The following is a 21,275-nucleotide window of genomic DNA, read 5'->3' as shown; positions in this document are numbered from 1 at the left end:
GTTCGAACTCTATATTTATCTTAAAAATTCTATTAAATATGTAAAAATTATTAATTTAGAGCCCAGTAACTTAAAACGATTAAAATCCTGAACCCCTTGAAATCTTGGCTTCTAGAGGCGGGTCCAACCTTTCATAACAGGTGTAATAACTTCAACTCTCCATATATGTTGTCGAAAATTTTGGTAAAGTATATATTAACCTGAACGTCTCTATCATGTTGTGCATATTATACATTATTATTAATGAAACTGGTCATCATATATATAAGGTAAAAAATTAAAAATGCACCCACTAACTTAAAGATTTTAAATACGTCTCTCTTCTATTGCCGTGCACATTTTTCATGCTAACTTATTGAACCGACCATCATATTATTAGAATTTAAGAAATTACTACAAGTGGTAGTCTTCCTTGGCATACAACAGAAATGGTCATAAATCACCATTGAATAAGTATTAAGTGGAGCAACAGAAAAAAAGCCACAAAAAAAGTTTAAAATAGATAGACGTAAAGAATTTTTTACATATTCAAGTCATATTTACTTGTCGTAACGGGTAACTTTTTATTTTCAAGAATACAAATTTCACGGATTATTTGTAAATATTCTTTGACTGGTTAGATATTATAAACTGACGATGTATATTAGTAAGAAAATAGAATGCAACTTTACAAAAGTGATACATTTACTTGAGTTACGCAACTCATTGTCAAACTTCTATTTGTTCAAAATGATTAATTAGTGAAGGAAGCAAAAACGACGGCTCTCTTCACATACCCAAACATGAAGCAAAGTAAATTCTAACAATTATTGTCTACTTGCCTACCTTTATACCTTAGAATAATTGGTTAATTATTGAACAGTTTTGTACACTTTCTGGCACTTCTCAACTTAAAATAAGCTTGATTTGTTAAGCATGATTATTAGGGGTCCCATTTGCTGAAATCATAAGACACTCTTGAAATTTGGCAATAATTAACTAGTGGTTATTAGAAGAGAATCAATTATATATAGTTAGGTCGAAAGATCCACTCCCCTCTAAATTAGGTCGTGGGGATTCTTTTTTTAAAATAAAAAATTCTTTAGTTGTGACGTACATTTGATCGATCGAAATCTTATTCAATTTTTCCGAAAGATCTTTTCAACCTAATGTCATTAATTTTTAGTTTTTGTTTAAAAAACTGAAAAGCATATTTTGGAATAAGTTTTTAGTTTTTGCAAGAAAAGAAATAGTAATAACATTTGGTTGATACTCCTGAAAAGATATTTGGATTTTGTGTTTTCGAGACAAATGATAATTTCGGTACAAGAGAAAAACTTATAAGAAGCGTATCAACGACAACAACAACCCAGTATAATTTTACCAGTGGGGTCTGGGGAGGATAGTGTATACGCAGACCTTATCACTATCCTGGGTAGAGATGCTGTTTCTGATAGACCCTCGGCTCTCTCCCTTCAAGAACTCCCCACCTTGCTCTTGGGGTGACTCGAACTCACAACCTCTTGGTTAAAAGTGGAGGGTGTTCACTACTAAATCAACACACATCCTAAATATAAAGTTACTTTTGATAAGGAGGATCCCAAAGTGACATTTTGGAGAAAAGAAAAAGAAAAAAAGCATTACAAAATAGTGAAATTGGAGAGTGGAGGTATATTGATGTCATCAAATCAAAGAGTCTAAGGCAAAGTTCCTTTATTGTCAAACATGGGTTCCAACCATTGTGATTTGTGAGGGGGTCCCCTTAAGCCACTCTCTGATGTAATGTTGTCACTTGTCTCTCTCAAAGCAACTCCAATTCTTCCTCATCAGATAGTAGATACAAACAGACGTACGTGGGGGTCCCCAATTAATCAAATTCGGAAAACTAAAAGAGAAGAAAAGGGGATGCCGTTTTACCTACGAAAATTAGTGATAACTTTAGGGGTAGCACAACAACTACAATAACAACATATTAAGTAATGTGTATACATACTTTACTCCTATCTTATGAAGATAAAAAAATTGTTTCTAATAAATTTTCGGCTCAGAAAAGTATAAGCATCACAATAATAAAAAGAAAACAAGACGAGACAACACCGAGAAATCGAGAAAAAAAATGACAGGTAGTAAAAAAAAAACCTAATACCAACTAAATGCGAGAGTACGTACTAATACTATCGGTATGAATAACCTAGACTACCTAATCTGCTATCCTAATTCTCGACCTTCATACCTTCCTATCAAGGGTCATGTCCTCGGTCAGCTGTAGCTGTGCCATATCATGCCTAATCACCTCACCTCAACTCTTCCTCGGCCTACCTCTACCTTTCCTAAGGCCCTGCAATGTCAACCTCTCACACCTCCTTACCAGGGCGTCTGGGCGTCTGTGCTTCTCTTCCTCACATGTCCAAACCATCTAAGTCTTGCTTCCCGCATCTTGTCCTCAATAGTGGCCACACACACCTTGTCCCAAATAATTTCATTCCTAATCATATCTAAGATGGTGTGCTCGAACATCCATCCCAACATCCCCATCTCTGTTACCTTCATTTTCTGGATATGGGAGCTCTTGACTGGCCAACACTCAGCCCCGTACAACATAACCGGTCTGACCACCGCTCTATAAAATATACCTTTAAGTTTTGGTGGTATCTTTTTGTCACACAAAACACCGGAAGCAAAGTCTCCATTTCATCCATTCCGCGCCAATACGATGTGTGATATCTTCGTCAATCTCCCCATCTCCCTGTATAATAGACCCAAGTTACATAAACTTCCCCTCCAACTTTAGGTGATAAATATAGAGGGGGAAATATTAGATCAAATTTCCATTTTTCATAAATTGATCATAAATGATGTGTTGTACAGAAAAAGGAAAAGTTTAAAATCAAACGCGTAAACTTAAATCTTTATTAATCATGAAACATTGAAATCTCTGAGTAACTAACAAAAAAAAAGTTGAATTTAATTTCACTTGATGGATTCTTTTCAAAGTCAAATGTCACATTGAAAAGGGTCAAGGAATATCACGAATATATTTGGGTGTAGATTCCTTCTTCTGAAGATTTTGTTATCTTTGCTGTGGATATGGCAGAGTTTTCCTTTTTTTTCTTTGGGATTTATATTTTAAGAGGGTAGCTAGATATATTCTTGATAAATAGTAACCTTTGTGCATTTAATTCTTAAACTATAATGCAAAAAATTCACTGTTCTCCCTAAATCCTACATATGTGTGTCAACCAAGTTTGCATAGGACAAGTGTGTGTTATATTCTGGTGCATTTTTATATTGAACTTGCAAAAATATTTACATTCAATTGACAAATATCTAATTGCACCACCAATATCATATTTATTATGTCAGATAATAACAGGAAAATGCATGTATAATAACCAGCAGGATAGTGACAGCTTAGCTAATTGCTATAGCCAACTCTTCTTGTTATTATTACTTAAAATTTAGTTTCTAGTTTGAACATAGGATTGACCAAAACCTCAATGACAACTTGCATATTAGTGGGATCTTTAATCTTCCTCCACTAGACATATAGAAAAGTTGGTCCTTTTTTAGTTTTTCCCTTAAACGATGGAAAACCAATGGTTTTGTCTATTGAATTAAGTGATTCTATTGAAAAGCATGGGGTGGTTGCTTGTTTCTCCCTTCCTCTCATAATTGAAATGATTCTTTCCTTATTAAGATTCTTATAGGCAGAATAGTGAAAAGTGTCAATTTCTTCTATTTGAAGCTCCCACTTGACTGTTGAGCGTAGCTCTTTATAGTGTATACTTTATATTGAGCAAATCAATAAAAAAGTGGAGCTCGGTGCACAAAATATTCCGTATTTATAGAGGGTCTTGGGAAAAATAGTACCCAAGTGGTGTGAAATAGACAACATAGTCTAATAACTACTTTACTGTTGATTCAAGTCAACACTACGTCAAATCAACTAGAGAGAAAAAGAAAACAAAAAGAGTCTAAAGGACACAATTTTCAAACATAAGACCCCACTTGGCATATATTAATAGTGAGTAAGTTGTACAAAGAGAACTTTCCATATGAACAGTACAAACTGCCAACAATAGCATCTTCATTGAATTTACAAAGACATTATGTCAATATTCTACATCTCAAGTTAATAGGTGCAAAATCAAGAAACAAATGCAATTTGCCCACCAAAAGAAAAGGGTATCCCTATAGGAATTAGTTGTTATATATTTTGGCAAAATCAAGAGTTTTCTTGCCTTGAAGCTTGTTAGTGACATAGTGCATGCTGTACTCTCCATGATTGTACCTTTTATACTTGCAAGGGTTATTTTCATCAACCAATTCTTGCAATGGTCCTAATTCAATTTCATAACTTGGTGCATAAAATGTCACAATTGATAGTCTGTCCTTTTCTTGGTGAGTCACTGCTCTGTGCTCCACACTCTTGTATCTCCCATTAGTCAAAACCTATTTTGAAAAAAAATAACTTTAGACAAAACCGAACTTGGATGGAACTAAACAAGATTTGGTGAACAGATATAAATATCAAAGGCTTTATTATTAAGAAAATAAAAGGAAAAAAGGTAGCCTGCCAGCCTGGTGCACTAAGCAGCTTAAAATTATACCAATCCGAATCTGATCCGAAATCCGAAATTTTAATAAACACAATCCGAAATCCGATCCAATCCGAAATTGAACGGATCGGTTCGGATTTCGGATATTCGATCCAAATGAACAACCCTAACTAAGCTGCCGCTATGCGCGGGGTCCGGAGAAGGGCCGGACCACAATAATTTATTGTATGCAGCCTTACCTTACATTTCTGCGAGAGGCTGTTTCCACGGCTCAAACCCATGACCTCTTGGTCACATGGAGGCAACTTTACCAGTTATGCCCAGGCTCCCCTTCTCAGTGACTATCATACGTTTAGAAATATCCAATAAACCTATCAACATAATAAAAGGTACTAAAATAATCCAAGAAATGGAAAAAGAATGCATACCTCAATGGTATCACCAATGTTGATAACAAGTGCATTTGGAATTGGTTGGATAGGCACCCAAACATTTTCTTTAAGTATTTGTAGGCCAACTGAGCTGCCTTTACCCTGTTGTAAAACTGTAAGTGCACTTCCATCTGAGTGGGGACTTAGTCCCAAAACAAGATCTGGTCTAGGACATGCTGGATAGTAGTTCATCCTCAATGCTTGTACAGCAACTCCAAACATTTCTTCAAAAATATCCTCATTCAGTCCAAGACTCAGTGCTATATATTTTAGTAAATTCTTGCATAGCTTCCTTATCTCCCTTGAGTATATCTCTACTGTTTCACTGCAAAAAGGGAACAAAAGTTGAGCTCCAAGAACGAGCGATTAATGAAGTGGATTAAATACATGAGAAATCAGGTTCAAATTCTATCAGAAACAAATAACGCAAGGTGCTCTTTCCCTATCTGCCTAAGCTTAGTGACAACGTTACTCGGTACCTGTACCGCGATATGGCGATATAATCAAGGTGGTCCCCACCCAAGTTACAAAAAATGATCTTTTCTTGTTTAAACTAGTACTAGTAGTCAATCTAAGGTGGTCCCCACCCAATTTACAAGTGTTTTGCACTTGCTGATCAAACAGTTATATTTTTTCAACTTGTTTTCTTTAGCTGAAGTTTAGGCTTACCTGAAATCAGCTGGCTTTGTTGGCCAGAGTTTTGGATTTCTAATGAAATGAGGTTCCACACCAAGGGCAAACATGTTACACCAATCAAGCTTTTGATCTTCTGAGAAAACAAAAGCTTGACCATAACCTTGAACTGTTCCAGGAGCCATTGGATATTTCTGTTTCTCCTCTAAAGGTAGCATGAAAAACTCCATAGCTATTTTCTCCATTTTTTCAAGCAAGTCCAAATCAATCCCATGGTTAATCACCTATAACATAATAAACCAAAGTTAGAATCCCATAATCTTTTAGATTAAAAAATGTTGAATGCGGAGAAGTTACAACAACAACAACCCAGTGAAATCCTACAAGTGGGTGGGGTCTGGGGAGGATAGTGTGTACGCAAACCTTACCCCTACTCCGGATGAGTAGAGAGGCTTTCCGATAGACGCTCGACTCAAGAATATGGAAAGAGACAGAATGGGGAAAAGTTAAGTACCTGAAAAAATCCCCACTCTTCACAGGAACTAGAAAGCTTCAAGATTTCATAGTGGAAATCCTGGCTATTTTTGTTGCCTTTCAAGATTTTGGACAAATCAACAACAGGAATGTTGTTAAGGTTACAAGAAGATGGAGTAGTAACTGTGGCAAGTTTTGGCCTTTCTATCATATCTCTTACAAATCTTTCAGGAATAGAAGATGGCTTAGTCTTTTTCAATTCTTGGACATCATCAATGTGACCAACCTTAACAGGAAAACTTGGTACTGGAGCCATTTTCTAGCACAACTTTTGTTTTTGGGAAATGGTACTTTTGTTTGGTGGGGTTGGAAATTTTTTTCTTACAAAACAACTAGTCAAGGTTGTGAAAGTCTCTACTCATTAAATTCAGAAAATGTCAAGTACTTATAGAGGGTAAAGAGTGACAAAAAATGATGCATCTCTGATTTTATTGTGTAGGTCCCTAGCTGATGCACTTTAATAAATTCTCATTCATGCAAGTTCTATAGTCTAGAAATGTAGTAATATATAAACCAATAATTGCTTGCACTTCCATCCAATTACCAACATTCAATATGGATCATAGCATCAGCATCTTGAGTTCTGAGTACAAACAATTCATTCCTAATAGAAGACTTGTTTTTTTTTGTTTCTTTTCTTTCCTTTTTAGCTACTTTTTGTAAATATGTCCTCTCCAAACAATGAAAAGCATATTAGTTTTATTGATTGAAGAAACTCCCCTGTTAAGTTGCATTAAGGGTTAATCAAACAAGAGGGAGGTCATGTGCACAAACCTTCCCCGTTCACACTGAGCCCGAGGAAGATGTAAGCGTCAGTGGTTGATTCTACATATTGATCTAACCTCCCGATCAACAACTTATATCTGTTTATTATGACATGTTCTTTCATGACAGGTAAGCCAACCTCCCACTTATAAGGGGCACTATTAATTTGAATTCGCACTAGATAGACCCGCTAAGGGAGTAAAGTGCTCTACCCAAAGATTTTTCGATGCTTGAACTCAAAATCTTTGACTATGGATAGATTAGATTCTAACCATTATACCAAACCCCTCGATAATTCGCCAAAGAATTGAAAAAGGCACTATGTCAAGACAAATCAGGCTCCAAAAATACCCCCTCAATTTTGATCCTCCACTTCCCTCTATATCACACTCCAACAGAAAAAAGAAATGTGCTTGGCTGCAAACTAGTAGTAAATCTTTTTGGTAGCTGCAACTATTGAAGGACAAAAGGGATTGGAAATTGGAATTGAATGTAATTGTTGGTACAGGTAATAGTACACTATGGCTAGTAAGAGGGACCAGCTTTGATTTTAATTGTGTGGGTCCATAATTTATGCACTTTAATAGATTCAGTCATGCAAGTTCTATAATTGCTTGCATTTCCATCCAATCACCAATTTTCAATATGTAACATAGCATCAGCATCTCAATAAATCAACTCTCTTCCTTTTTCTGCAAGGGTGGGTGAAAGAACATATATAAATTCTTAATTTAATGTGATTTGGCAGAATCAGTCCAAAAACATTATAGGCCACGTTTCTAGTACACCTCCAAAAGCATGTTAGCTTGCGTACCACACATGGTTAATGAAAAACTTTGAATTTCAGTTGATTCCTCTATTAGGTTCAAATTAGAAATATCTTTTAAAAAAATTAAAAATTATTTGAATTCGAGGCAAAACTTATAAAATTCTTCTACTCAAATTTCACAAAATCAAAATTCGGGAGATTGAGGAGTTAGTATTAACTCATGATGAAATAGTTAAAGCGCGCATAAGTAAAGTGGACATCATTCATATCGAATGTAATTGTTTGGTACGGGTAATAGTACTATGGTTGTCTCTAATGAAAAATGAATGGAAATTTGTGGTAGGGGCCATTGCTGTGATTACAAGTTGATGTCTCCCATTTGTGCAGACCAAATCTAGTGAAGTTGTCATCATCTCCCCTTTGTCTTTCCCATCTTCACTGAATAAAAGAGAGCTTTTTAAGCATACCCGTCCATACCCACATTTTGCATTAAACTAATACTAAAAAAAGCGAATATTGAATTGCAATATTATTTTTATTGTCTACTTTTTATTTCATGATTTTTGCGGATTAGAAAGGAAATCTTGGCGCAACGGTAAAAATTACCGTCGTGTGACCGGGAGGACACAGGTTCAAGCCGCAAGAACAACTTCTTGTAGAAATGCAACATAATTCTGCATAGAAAATGTGGTTCAAACCTTCCTCGGGCACTGCTCATAGAAGGAGTTAGTGCACCGTTTGCCGATTAGTTGTTTATCTTCGTTTTTACTTTGATACAGTGTTCGGGTGAGTGGAGGGGGGGCTGGCTTTCAGAAAGGAGAAAGAAAGGTAAAAGGAGAAGAAAAAGGTGACCTCTGACTGAGTGCAACATTGGATTGAAAGATACATTCGACCAAATTGAGTTAACTGAGTTTGTTGCTTTCAACATTTTGATTCACCAGACAACGCGTGATTCTCTTTACATTTTCTTCCACATTTCCCTTTTGTAATTTTTGTCCCAAACTATGGAAAAAGAACAATTCTTGATTTAAAAACATTTTTTTTTTGTTTTTTCCTTTTTCCTTTTTACATTTTTTCCCGTGACTAGAAGAATATCTTGTTTTACTTCTACATATTTTTGTCCACCTTTTGGTGGTAAGGAATTTGGCACTAACTCATACCATGTACATTAAGGACAGCCCGATGCACTAAGCTCCCGCTATGCATGAAGTCGGGAGAAGGGCCGGACCATAAGGGTCATTTATACGCAGCCTTACCCTGTATTTCTGCAAGAGGTTGTTTCCACGGCTCGAACTCGTGACCTCCTAGTCACATGACAACAACTTTACCAGTTACGCCAAGGCTCCCCTTCAACTCATACCATGTACATTAATAACCAAAAGTAAGACATGAAGACAGGATGAAGTACCTTACCTCATTGAGTCCTACATGACTTTGAAGTTCAACAATGGTTCAACCTAGTGGCCGAAAACAAAAAACAGCACTTGGGATTCACTTCATATTATGATTAAGTGCCTTCATGTTTCAGAAGATTTACCTTGGATAAGTTGCCAAATTCCAAGCCCGAGAGACCTGTAGCTTTCCAACACTCTGAAATTCATACTAAGCAGACCAACTAAAAGAAATGCATTGACATGCTTAAGAAAAGAGATTAAAGGAATACAGCCAATCCTTATACTTACAGCCAAAATCCGATATGGAATTACAGATGTTAATTGAATTACAGACGTTTACAATCGTGCGAGTACAAGTACAAAACCAGAACTAAAACCAAGTAGCCCAAGTGTAACATCCAGTTGTGACCCAAACTTGGATCTGTGTGGTGCAGTTTCATAAGGAGAAAGTTACATTTGTCTATGATATGAGATTGATGTAGTAGTTGTTTCTTCAACTCAAGAAGAAAAAGGACTCCCAGGTACACTAAAATAAGCAGATACGCGATGAATTCTCATAGTTGTTTTTTTTCCCTCACTATTCCCCTTCTCAAGCAAGGAGCAGCATAACAAAATCTCCTCATTTATTCCAGCATGATTCAGTTGGCATGTGCCAGTCACACAACTATAGTGAGACATCTCCGCGTTTAAGACACATCAGAAAAGTTGATAAGAATCCTTCTCAAAATTTGAGATTCTGCATCAGGCCATTTTCAGTAAGCCCAACCAAGCTCTCATGCAAAGAAAGCTGCCTTTACTGGGGACTTGTTCCGCACATATAAATTTAGCTGGTAGAACATTCTCCATCACTCGTTACGTAGTACATACCTGTGGCAGTAAATCATCACTTTTTGTCCACCTCACCGTATCTCTCACTGCCTTAACCACTGTAATATGACGACTACATCAACAGGACGCCAACACAACATAAACAGTCTCACCAATCATCCTACTACTATTACAATATCTACTCAATATTACTTCAGGCCACAAAGAACTCACTTCAGAACTAAATCATCAAAACCATTTCATAAGCAAAACCATGTATATAGTCGTTCAGTTTTCCAGTGCGGAGACCCCCCTTTACAAGGTAAATATTTGGGGTTATAACTTTTGCCATCCCAATTAACTCTGGAGCTTCCCTATCTTTCATCCACATAACTAGGAGTTACAACAAGGACATGATAGAAGTAAGCAATTTGAGAGACTAGAGTTGATCGGAGCGATCCCCCCACCCCCCACCCCGAGGGACAAATATCTTCATCCAAGATGCGGATTCCTTTTCACATGCCTACAGGGAAACTGTTTAGCAGTTGCATAATTGTATATCAGCACTTGAGCAGAAAATGCTTGTATCAGCACTTTGAGCAGAAAATGACTAAGAAACCATCAACCCAATCAGAGGAAGTTATCAGTTGTAAGCATCAAAATGCTCTCATTTTTTCCTGGAAACTAAAGGTTCAAAAGGAAAAGCAAACTAGATCAAATCCAAAAATGAAAGCTACTCCCTGAGGAAAGATTGCTATATTATGAAACTAGCATCCATAACCTTCTATTCTCAAATGTTTCAACAAGCCAATTCTGATCTGTTTTAATTTTGTTGCATCAAGTAATAATTGGACTAGAAACAAGAGTTATTCAGCTCAGTATACATCTTGATATACCACTATCAAGTCAGAAATGTAGCTTTAGGCACCAGAATAAAACAATAATGCATTTGGGGTCAGCCTAATTCCTTCTCAAAGATAATTCATTTGGGGTCAGTCATTAAATAAGCAAACTTTTGCTGGCACGCAACACAGATTCAATTATTTATTTGTCATCTAAGCAGGCTAGAAACTTGAAATAAAATATCTAGTGAAAAGAGCAAAGAACCACAGATGATAGCCTTACCTGTCATGTCTTTCCGGAACACAGACAGGGAGCAACCAGGATTTGACTGTGTCTCAGGAGAAACACATTTTCCAATTTGTTTACTGCACTAAACAGTTTTGATGTTCCCCGCAATAAGATCAGCTGAAAACTCACACAGGAAACATGGAAGGAAACAAAGGCAAGGTAATATGGTGCAACTTACAGCAAGACTTCAAGTTCTTCTGCAGCACTTTCTAAGATCAGCAGATTTAAACGATACCAGCTGTCCAAAAAATATAACCCGCACACCCAACCTTCTCGGCTCATTTAGTAAAGAGAGCAAAAGCCGATTAGATGTTGAAGACTGTAGGCGTGCGGACATAAGTGATGAACTCCATGTTATATATTCCTTTCTTTTACCACAAAATTGCAATTCTATAGCAATCTCTTTTCTTTTTCTCCTCACTCTTTTTTCTTTTTTTCTTTTTTGGCAGAACTCCTTAGTAATCTTCTAAGTACATAATATAAATTTGTGAGACAGAATCAGTCGCTTATTTTCACCAGATAAAAAACTTAAAAGAGAAGGAGAAAAAAGAATTAATGACGGATAATATAGTAAGTCCACTAAATTCCTCCACCAAAATTGTGCCTTGTGTTCAATTATAAAAAAATGAAGTTGTATACGGCAACCCAAGGATCCAAGTACTCTAATAAAGGATGAATCATTGGGACTACATTGGAACTCGTTTCTCCTTAGATATGTTACCTAATGCTCTCAATATTCATACTCCTATGTTTGACTATTCCCAACAGAAAGAACCTAATATTCAAAACTGGATCTTAAGAGAATTCCGAGTCTTATCCTTGAAGATTGAAACTTTATACACCTCGTACCCAACCTGTAAATTTTAAGGTTGAGCATGCTATGCCCTTATCATATACCAAAAAGTTGAATTCTCAAAAATTCATGAAATAGCAAATCAATCCCACTTTGTACACATGTACAGGAATATAACACACTTAACAGCATGCCTCTTCACCAAATTGCACTGCAGGTCCTCAGTTCCTTCTCATATCCAAGAGCCTGCTTGTGAATGGAGAAAACAAGCAAAACCACATAATATACAGGGTTGATTTAGCCTCTGCTGCCACCAAAACCATTATGGTTAATTGCCTCAATAGCTTGCCGCACCAAACGTATTAGCTCCTCTACATCCTGGAAACTGAAGTCAATAACCCGTTTAACGGAAATAACAGCGTCTTTATTCTCTGCCTCTCCAAGATTTGCAGTGGCAGCTGCAAAAGCATTCTGTGCTTTTTTAGAAGCCTCCATTGCAGAATTTACATCCTTTGTCTGCAAAATTGTACATCTTTTTAATTGCTTACCCTACAGAAATGGGCCAGCTAACACAGAAATAACACAAGAATTTAAACTATATGAAACTGATGGAACCTAAGCGCATCATTCCTCCCCCCCCCCCCAAGAAAAAAGAATAAGGAAGTAAAGTTCATTTTCATAGTTTTCCTCCAAAAACGAAGGAAGAAATCCCTCGACTCCTCCAGTATCCTGTAGTCATTTGACGTATAATAAAGGGAATAAAAACGCTGTAAATATCCAACAAAAGTGTGAACTAGTCCCAATATGTCTGAATCATAAACGAGTCAACAACTTACAAAGTCAAGCAGACGAACGAAACTAGGACGATTTCGAGGAGCAATAACATGATTTCCAGCATGAGAACCACTGCCTCTTGATAAAGCAGTCTTCTCTGCCACTGTCTGATTGTTTGTGTTATCAACATCAGATGCTGAAGATGAAGGAGATTCACCTGAATAAAAGCATGTGCTAAACATGATGCAACTACATAATATCGAGATTATCTGAACCAGAATCACATTACAAACAACATAGGCAAAAACATATCCAAATTCAAGTGGGAAATTCACACAAATGAAATTCACCTTAATAACATGTATGCACTAAACATGATGCAACAACTACATATATCGAGAATTTATGGACCAGAATCACATTATAAGCACATAGATGCTAAAACAACAACAACAACAACAACAACAAAAAACCCAGTGTAATCCCACAAGTGGGGAGATGCTAAAACATTTCTCGCAAGTGGGAAATTCATGTGAAGCTATGGTCTTCCATTAAAACAAAGCTAGACCACTATAAACCATGATGGCAAGATTCATAGATATGTCAATCGATATTCTATTCATACAATTATAACATTGTTAGATTTTAATTTTCCCGTCAAATTTTTTTCAGCTCCCGGGGCATTTTCTCCTATCTCTTTTTTTTTTTTGTTTTAATTTTCCTGCTGCGTCTAAGTTGTGTCTAATCATTCGTTGCATATCAGTTCTTTAATCACAATAAAGCCCACTGGCAAGCACGGACAAACTCATAACTGAAATTGGGTAAAACCCAGCCGCTCATGCTTGACGACTTTATTGTAGACTGAGTTATATCAATCAAAATTAAAGATGAAATTTCTTCTTAAAGTTTCAAAGATTCATTCCCCACTTCCCTCCCAACACCTCTGAGATGTCTCACTCACACATTTATGCATAGTGCAGCTGCATGAATCAAGACTGTTTTTTTTAACCGAGAAATCTACTATTTCCAGCTTCAAAACTTGGTGATGATGGGGCCTGCCCCTCTATCTTTCTGCACATAAATATCAAACTTGGTCACCAACTATGATAACTCATGAGGTGTGTCTACCACACCTCTCGAGATGTACTACCTCTGCTGCTAAACCAAAGCTGGGGGAATGTTTGAGTCAAGACTATTATATTTAGGATGTCTTATTTTCCCCACTTTGGGATTTTTTTAATATTTTTTTATTTTTATTTTTAGAAAGGTAACAGTCCACTTTAGAATTGTTTATCGCTGAAAAAAATTGGTTTTTGGTTCGGATAACTCTTGTGGCCAAGTTGATGCAAAATGCACATCTATTTTATTTCTCGGGGTGGGTTATCTTTTTAACCACATCTCAGTTAAGCAAAATCCTTTTCAACTTAGAATCACGCTCCGTCTATGCTTAATGGTGTCTCTTTGAATGTGGATATAAAACAACAAAAGGAAAAAGAAAGAAAACTACCAAGAGTAGTATCATGTTCCTGAGGTTTCGTTATACGGTTATGCTAACAACACACAGGTGGAAAGTTTGATGGCATTAAGACAAGAAACTCTTACGTCCAGTACTTCATGACAAAAAGACAGACCTTGAGGAGGAACTTGCAAACTTGCTTGCAGATCATGCCAAATTCTACTCGAACTCATATTTTTGCAGAATACCACCCTCATGTACGCAACCTCCATACACTTATAGGCCAAAGCAGCAGTGGCAACTTCATCACGTTTCTCATATTCATGTGCACAAGTTCTGCAACATTATAAATATCCATTACAAAGCAGATAAAAGAGCAGTCATCGAACAAGAAGTTATGAGATAGTTGTAACTAACATCAGACTTGCTTAACCTGTATGGAAAAGTTTACACAGAATATTCAACTTTGTCTGCACTAAACCAGGTTCTATGCAGAAATGAGTCATACCAAACTCTAAACTAGCGGATATTCAGCAGCCTTTAAAGGAAAAGAATTAATTAAATAAACAATAGTTTCACTTTACAAATTATTTAACAGTAATTTCTGCTGAGCAACAACTTGGCAAGGCAGAGGTTCTTTATAAAACGACACGGCCTTGAGCAAAACAGTAAACCAAAAGACAAACCTATCAGTTACAGTTTTGAGGAGCTGCAAGTTCGGAAATTTTCCCCATAGAGAAAAGGTTAAATAAGTGCTTACAAAATGGTATATCTATCGGTATTGTAAAGTTTGAAGTTACACATACTCGCAAAGTTTGGCTGTGTTACTATAGATTTGTATTTGATTCATCTCCCCGTGTTTGCTACTTTCCCCATTTGAGCTTTCTAAAAGTGAAGCACCCTGAAGAAACTTCAATGCCGCTTGAAAATAAGCTTGATTATATTCAGCATGAAATCCAGAGTTCTGCAAATAGCTTGAATAATTAGGAAAACTAATACATGCACTGCACAAGGAGAAGGGATCATGATTTCTTCAGCAGAAACTCAACTAGATAAAGCAGAGGCAGAGAAAAAATTAACTTTGGGAAATAGACCAGTAACAAGTTCTAATTGAGATAACAATATAAGATGAAAAGAGATATTAGCATAACCTTAAGACGATCAGCACAATCTCTAAGGTTTTCAGCTTCTTTCAGGACAGCAGAAGCAGTCTGACTTGAGGGTTCCCGTTTTGTAAGGGTGAGAGCACTGGATTCCAAATGCCCCATGCTGTTGTGACTCACAGTTTGACAAACACCAGTGCCAGGATCTTTTAGCGTAGTTGACACTCTGGCACATACATCTTTAGAACTTCCTTTCTGGGAACCTGAAGCAGGTTTGCTGGTAACAACTGACGTGCCTTGTTTATCTTCAGCATGTGCACCAACTTGAGACCTTAAGTCCCTGGATTCTGACTGAGCTGATCTACCATTTGTTGCATTTCGAGCATCAATTTCCTGATGAGGTTTTTGTTTCGTAAGAACTTTTCCTTCCATGTTACATACACTATTCAATTTTGTATTTGATCCAACACCATCATGCTTTAATCGGTGCTCTCTCTTGCTATCACTACAATGTGTGGGATCTTTCTTGCTAACAATCTGATTGTTTTTGAAAGATTTAGTACTGGATTCGAGATAATTGTGTTCAACCTTTGAATTCAGGACTTCCTGGTTGCCCAGTAGATCAGAGATATTCCCTTCTATCCTTTGAGTATTAAAACCAGCATTCACATCTTTTTCCTTAAATTGCAATGGAGAATCTTTGGCAGATTTATGTTCATTAAGCATAGAAACGTGTTTCTTGCTCACTCTACCCTTGCCATCGAAGCTGTATGCAGCATGCTTCTCAGTCATGTAGGGGCTACATTCCTCCAGAACATCAGCATGACTATTGTCCATATGGCTATTTCCAAACTCAGATGAATGTCTAACACGAGATTCATTTTTTTCCCTGGGACCGGTACCCCGAGAATCTAGCACCGAATTTTCACAAGCCTCCGGATGAGGAACACCAGATCTTTTCCCCTTTATTGAGGTCCTAGATTTATCACTCTCAAAATCGCCATCCCTATCCAAATATTTTCTTGGACTTCCAACTGTTGGGTAATTATCTAATTTAGCATCATCTTTCCCTGAACCCTCCGTTCTTGCAGGTGAAGCCTTACTAGTGATGAACGTCCTCATGGGGGATGAGGAAACGGACCCTACTGGTGAACCTTTCACTTGGTGTTTCGCTCTACTTTTCCGGGAGTCAGAAACTTTTGAAGAGCTTGAAGTGGCAGCTGTTGATAACTGTTCAGATCCCAAATCCCTTTTCAATGAATCAATATCTTCCATCGTCAATCGAGACTGAACCTTCACTCTATACTTCTTTGTCTGACGTTCTCTCTCTACACTCCAATCTATAGGAGAATCCCTGGTTCCTGGTAGAACAATTCTGGTAACTGTACCTCTCGTTCTTGATTTTTCTTTACCCTTGCTAGCACTGGACTCCTTATTTTCAGTCTGAAACACCTTGGATTTCTTCTGTTTTCTGACTCCACTCTCACCGCAAACCGCTCTCACAAAAGCATTGGCATCACTGTCACCCAAATGATTACCATTACTTTGCGAAGTCATCAGATAGTCTTCATCCCTCAATTTTCTTTTCTTTATAGAAATTTCCCTTCCATTATGAGTTTTTATATTAATTGAGTCATTATCCCTTGAATCCTGGACTCGGTTGCCATGCTTCTTTTCCAAAATTTGTAACCTTTCTGCCAGCCCAGGCTTTGTCTCCTTCAAATTACCACGTTCATGGTAGTCCTGGATACCTGTCCCTACTTCCCTAATTGCCACAAAAGCTTGGTCACTTTTTATTTTTATCTTTTTCAGATCCCTGTGATCGGACTCCCTTTTGAATTTCTTTTTTGGCTTTTCATCACCTACAAATATGTTATAATAGGAAGAAAGTTAAATATCTATATACAGGTATGACAGGAAGGAAGAAATGCCAGCCTGAAGATGAATACTATACCATTAGCCATGTGCTCCTTCCGTTTACTCAGATTTTTGCCAAGGACATCAGACGACTTAACTGGAATCTGCACAATGGATTTGCTAATTATATTCGATTCACCAACATGTTGGTTCACATTCTTCAAACTTCTGCATTTGGCCGGCTCATGTTGCATGTTCAAGTTTGTGGTAACTGGACCATGATTGCTACTTGTGTTTGGTGTTTCTCTTAATTTGTGTTTCTTCTTTCCTCCATTAGCCACATAATCGAAACCCACATTCTGACTGCTGCCACCGAGCCCATGCATATCAGCTGAAATTACTCCAGCCGTATCTCTACCAGCATGATTTTGAAGGCTATTTAAGTTCTCAGGAAGAGGCATTTGGTACAACGCATGGAGTGCTCTTGTTGTCTCTTCCTCACTAATGTCACAATGGTTCATTCCAGGCCTACAGAAATTAATTTTGATTTTGTTATCAACAAAATATAGCACTGCAGAAACTATCTACAGAGATGGATAACCAGGCAGAGTATCGGAGCATGTGTAAACCGATATAAGAGAGCTAAGACTTTGTATAAGCCACAAAAAGAGAGTTACGATTTTAAAACTGCAGAAAACTTACAGCCAGTTCAACATGCTGCACATCCACCTGTCAGGCAGGTGCTCGGGTTTTGTACCATATGGCAAAAGGCGCCACTTCTGACATTTATCACAGGCGACCCAATCTTCTTCTATAACGACAGGAGCAACTGGTGGCTCAGTCCCAGAAGTCAGTTCCTTAGCACCCATGGCTGAAGGATCCTTCATAGGAGTCGCAGATGCCACATGACTATCAACTTTATTGCTTGGAACGTGTCTTGATTTAGCAGAAGATGAATGCTGTTTTATACGTGCCTCCAGTTTAGATTTCTTCAACTTATCACCAGGAGGTCTCTCCAGAGAATCCAGTTGATTCGTGGTTTTCTCCAGCTGTGCGTCAAATAAATGAGCCATCCGGACATCCTTCTTAGAACTCTTCTTGTTCTTGAGAGTAGCAGAAACCCCTCTTACCTCTGCCACATCTGCAGCTGGCTTCAGACCAAGTTGACGTTCTGTTAATTTCTTTTTGCCTTCAGATGATTGTTTCTCTGCGCGAGGCATCCTTGATTGGTCAGGTTTATGGCTTGCAGCTTTCATAACAGCTTTCTTTCTCAGAGATACAGCCCCACTAGAGTCCCTCTCACTCTCGGAAATATCAGAATCAGCTCCAAATGAAGGAACGGATCTGCCGCATTTGCTCCTGCCACCTTCCTTGCTATCAAAAGAAGCATTTTTCTGAAAGCGTTTTAGCTGGAGTTCCACTGAATTACTTCTTACTTCCCGGTGATCATATTTGTCACCGACTACGTCAGATGAAGATTCAAACGAGTCATCCTTATCCAAGTCACTACCAAACAATTGATCTTTAAGTCTATTGATCTCCCTTTTCTTCATCGGAATTTCCTTCACCGAGTCATGTATAGCTCCAGGTGCCCTACCAGCACCTTTCACTGATTCATGAGTATCAGGCACGACTCCCTGATTCAAGTCATTTGAGAGGCAATGCGTGTTTTCCAGGCTCTCAATGCCCAAGTTTTTCTCAAAAAAGGAGATCGTGTCATTTCTGACCCCTGAATTCTGTTCCTCAGCATATTCACTCTTACCAACTAATTTAGTTTTCTTCCCTATCAAGACATCCCCATCCTCTATCCTGGAAGTTGAACTATTGCCAGACATGACAGATTGAGGTTTGGTATCCTTTGCAGCAGCCACAGGCTCATTCCCCGTGAAAAGTTTATCATTTCTTGACAAAGTCAATAACTTCTCATGGAGAGGTGAAAGCAGCAGGCCTCCAGCAACTGGGAAAGAAGTCATAGTCTGTTCCAACAGACAGGAATAAATAAAGGGAAGGAAGCGAAAAATTAACAAAGCACCAGATACTATTCTCTTTTTGGCTGTGTGGTAAAAGGGAATTTTTAAGTAATAGAAAACTGGCTTACCTGAAGGATGCTGGCTGGAGAATCACAGGGAATTCCTTCAAACTTGGACAACATCTCACCACTTTCAGTAGGACTATTTTCCATTGACGAAGAGGGAGAAATAAGCCCAAGACTAGTGTGTAAAGCAGTACTCTTCTGGGCTGTCTTATCAGAACCAACTCTAATCCGAAGTTTGAATTTTCTCTGATCAGTTGGTTTAAGTGACTTGTTCATAGAAACTTCATGTTTTACAGGGAACTTATTAGATTCTTGAGCAGAAAAGCATGGTCTGGCGGAATCATACCCACAAGGAACCCTTGAATCATGCAAGGTATGACCACTGCGAGAACCAGCTGTACTATTCCTCTGAGTTGAGGGAGGATCAGACACAGCTGAAGAGTTCTGAGGAGGCCCCTGGACAGAAATGCAATCACCACACAATTTAAACCAAATATTCCCAGGTTGATAAAAGGTAAACAATATGGCATTCAACTAAAACAAAAGATAAACTTTTGACAGACCTCGGAAACAAAATGGTTCGGCGATCGTGGTGTCCCTTGATTTTGAGATCTCTGTGGAGATCTTGGCTGAGATAGAATTGAAGGGGAGCGCTGATAAGTCGGTAAGAACGAACCATACCCGCCAAATTTTGCCCCTGCCAAAAGTAAAAGAAATTTAATCAGCCCATCTACATGGAGAAAGAGATACACAACTGTTGTCTATGATCAATGGGACTGATTAACAGCCAACTTACCCAAATTCTCAGCAGAAACACCTCCTTCAAAATCTTTCTGAAAATGACCCAAAACACTTTGAAGTTTCTCATCCTTTGACACAGAAAACCATCAGTTATACTTTCATTGTTTTATAAAATCAATGGCAATAACCATTCATAATGTAGCATACACTTTAACCACAGTATTGCAGAAAGTGGGGAAAGGCAGTCTTAAAGAGAATCTCTTTTTCTCTTACTTTTCTTATTGTTACCCTTCACTATTAGCAGAAATGATCCCAAATTTCACCAGAGTAACTTGAAAGCAAGATTTCTAGCACAATGTCCCAGTAGTATTCATTTTTTCCAGTTCAGTTCCCAAACCCAAAAAGTTCTCTTTTTTTTGTCCTACCATAATTATTTTCCTGATTTCAGTACATTCTTTACAGAATCACAAAACCATCTATGATGAATTTTGAATTAGTAAAGCGTAATCTTTTACCCAGAACATTGATAATCAACCAAGAACTTAACTACCAAAAACAAACTGCAACTATATTAAGCATTTCATGAACTGATTCTCAAAACTCAAAGTTCTTCTCTTTCACTTTAATTCATCATAAAGAACACATAATCAAGAATGTTTAGATTTTGAAAATTGAGTTCAACATATAGCAGAGAAAAAAAAGAACTCTTACAATGTAAGAGAGGGCTATGTCCGGGTCAATGCTTGAATTATCATCATCATCCTTGTTGTAATAACATGCTTCCCCTTCCTCAAGCTCATGTTCCTCCATCATTTGAGCCCTATTACTATTTCCCCAACTCATAAATAAAACCTAACCTCAAATTTCCCAAACTTTTAACCCCAAAACCCTAACCCTAGCCCTAATTTGCCACCTATCCTAAAATCCAACATATCACTCACAATTCAAAAATCCAACTTCGACCCATTAAAATACTCACAAAACCCACAAAAACCCAGAAAGGAATTGCACTGTAACCTCTCCAACCTTCAAAATCAAAAACTACCATTGAACCTTCCTGATCATCTATGTATCTCACCTGTATATTTCAAGTAATTTTATCAAAAAATTCAACCAGCAATATACTTTAAAATTAATTTTAAATAAACCCCAAAAGATGAGTGTTGAAGAATCAATGTGTTGAAAAACCCAGCGATCGAATGGATTTTCGAATATGATGTTCCGTTCTTCTGTTGTTGATGTGTATAACCAGAGGGGCATACACAAAGAAAGAAAGAAAGGTTTTTTTCTTTTTTCTTTTTTCTTTTATTTTAGTTTCTTTTTAGGTCCCTTTTCTTTAATTCATCCGTCTTAATTGCACTATTTTTCTAATTTTGGTATTTTTTTTACTCCTAGTTATTTTCTGACCAAGTAGTGAAATTTCATAAATTATAAATTATAAAAATGTGGGGGAAAGAAACTGCAGTGGCGCGTTGAAATGAACTATGTGAGTGCAAAATCCAGCAAGAGTGCTG

General features: G+C 37.4%; 2 protein-coding genes and 1 long non-coding RNA gene across 3 annotated transcripts; all 3 read right to left on the bottom strand.

The window, feature by feature from the left end:
- Positions 1-3,966: 3,966 nt before the first annotated feature.
- On the bottom strand, positions 3,967-6,609 carry LOC107769042 (protein LATERAL BRANCHING OXIDOREDUCTASE 1-like). Its single transcript, XM_016588215.2, has 4 exons — positions 6,117-6,609; positions 5,639-5,886; positions 4,967-5,294; positions 3,967-4,431 (listed from the first exon to the last, which is right to left on the bottom strand). Exons 1-4 carry the CDS (start codon positions 6,390-6,392, stop codon positions 4,180-4,182), a joined length of 1,104 nt encoding a protein of 367 aa, XP_016443701.1. The 5' UTR covers positions 6,393-6,609; the 3' UTR covers positions 3,967-4,179.
- A 3,186-nt stretch (positions 6,610-9,795) lies between these two features.
- LOC142168711 (uncharacterized) lies at positions 9,796-11,309 on the bottom strand. Its single transcript, XR_012698605.1, has 3 exons — positions 11,181-11,309; positions 10,997-11,084; positions 9,796-9,931 (listed from the first exon to the last, which is right to left on the bottom strand). It is a non-coding gene; the product is annotated as an uncharacterized LOC142168711 (long non-coding RNA).
- A 242-nt stretch (positions 11,310-11,551) lies between these two features.
- On the bottom strand, positions 11,552-20,998 carry LOC107769041 (cysteine-tryptophan domain-containing zinc finger protein 3). The gene is made up of 11 exons (XM_016588214.2): positions 20,473-20,998; positions 19,817-19,889; positions 19,584-19,717; positions 19,084-19,476; positions 17,688-18,961; positions 17,083-17,513; positions 15,177-16,990; positions 14,832-14,989; positions 14,201-14,361; positions 12,632-12,786; positions 11,552-12,311 (listed from the first exon to the last, which is right to left on the bottom strand). The coding sequence occupies exons 1-11, from the start codon at positions 20,602-20,604 to the stop codon at positions 12,093-12,095; spliced, it is 4,944 nt and encodes a 1,647-aa protein (XP_016443700.2). The 5' UTR covers positions 20,605-20,998; the 3' UTR covers positions 11,552-12,092.
- Between the last annotated feature and the right edge of the window lie 277 nt (positions 20,999-21,275).

This window comes from Nicotiana tabacum, chromosome 14, assembly GCF_000715075.1.
Source record: "Nicotiana tabacum cultivar K326 chromosome 14, ASM71507v2, whole genome shotgun sequence".
Classification (NCBI taxonomy): domain Eukaryota; kingdom Viridiplantae; phylum Streptophyta; class Magnoliopsida; order Solanales; family Solanaceae; genus Nicotiana; species Nicotiana tabacum.
This window is presented reverse-complemented; position numbering and strand designations above follow the sequence as displayed.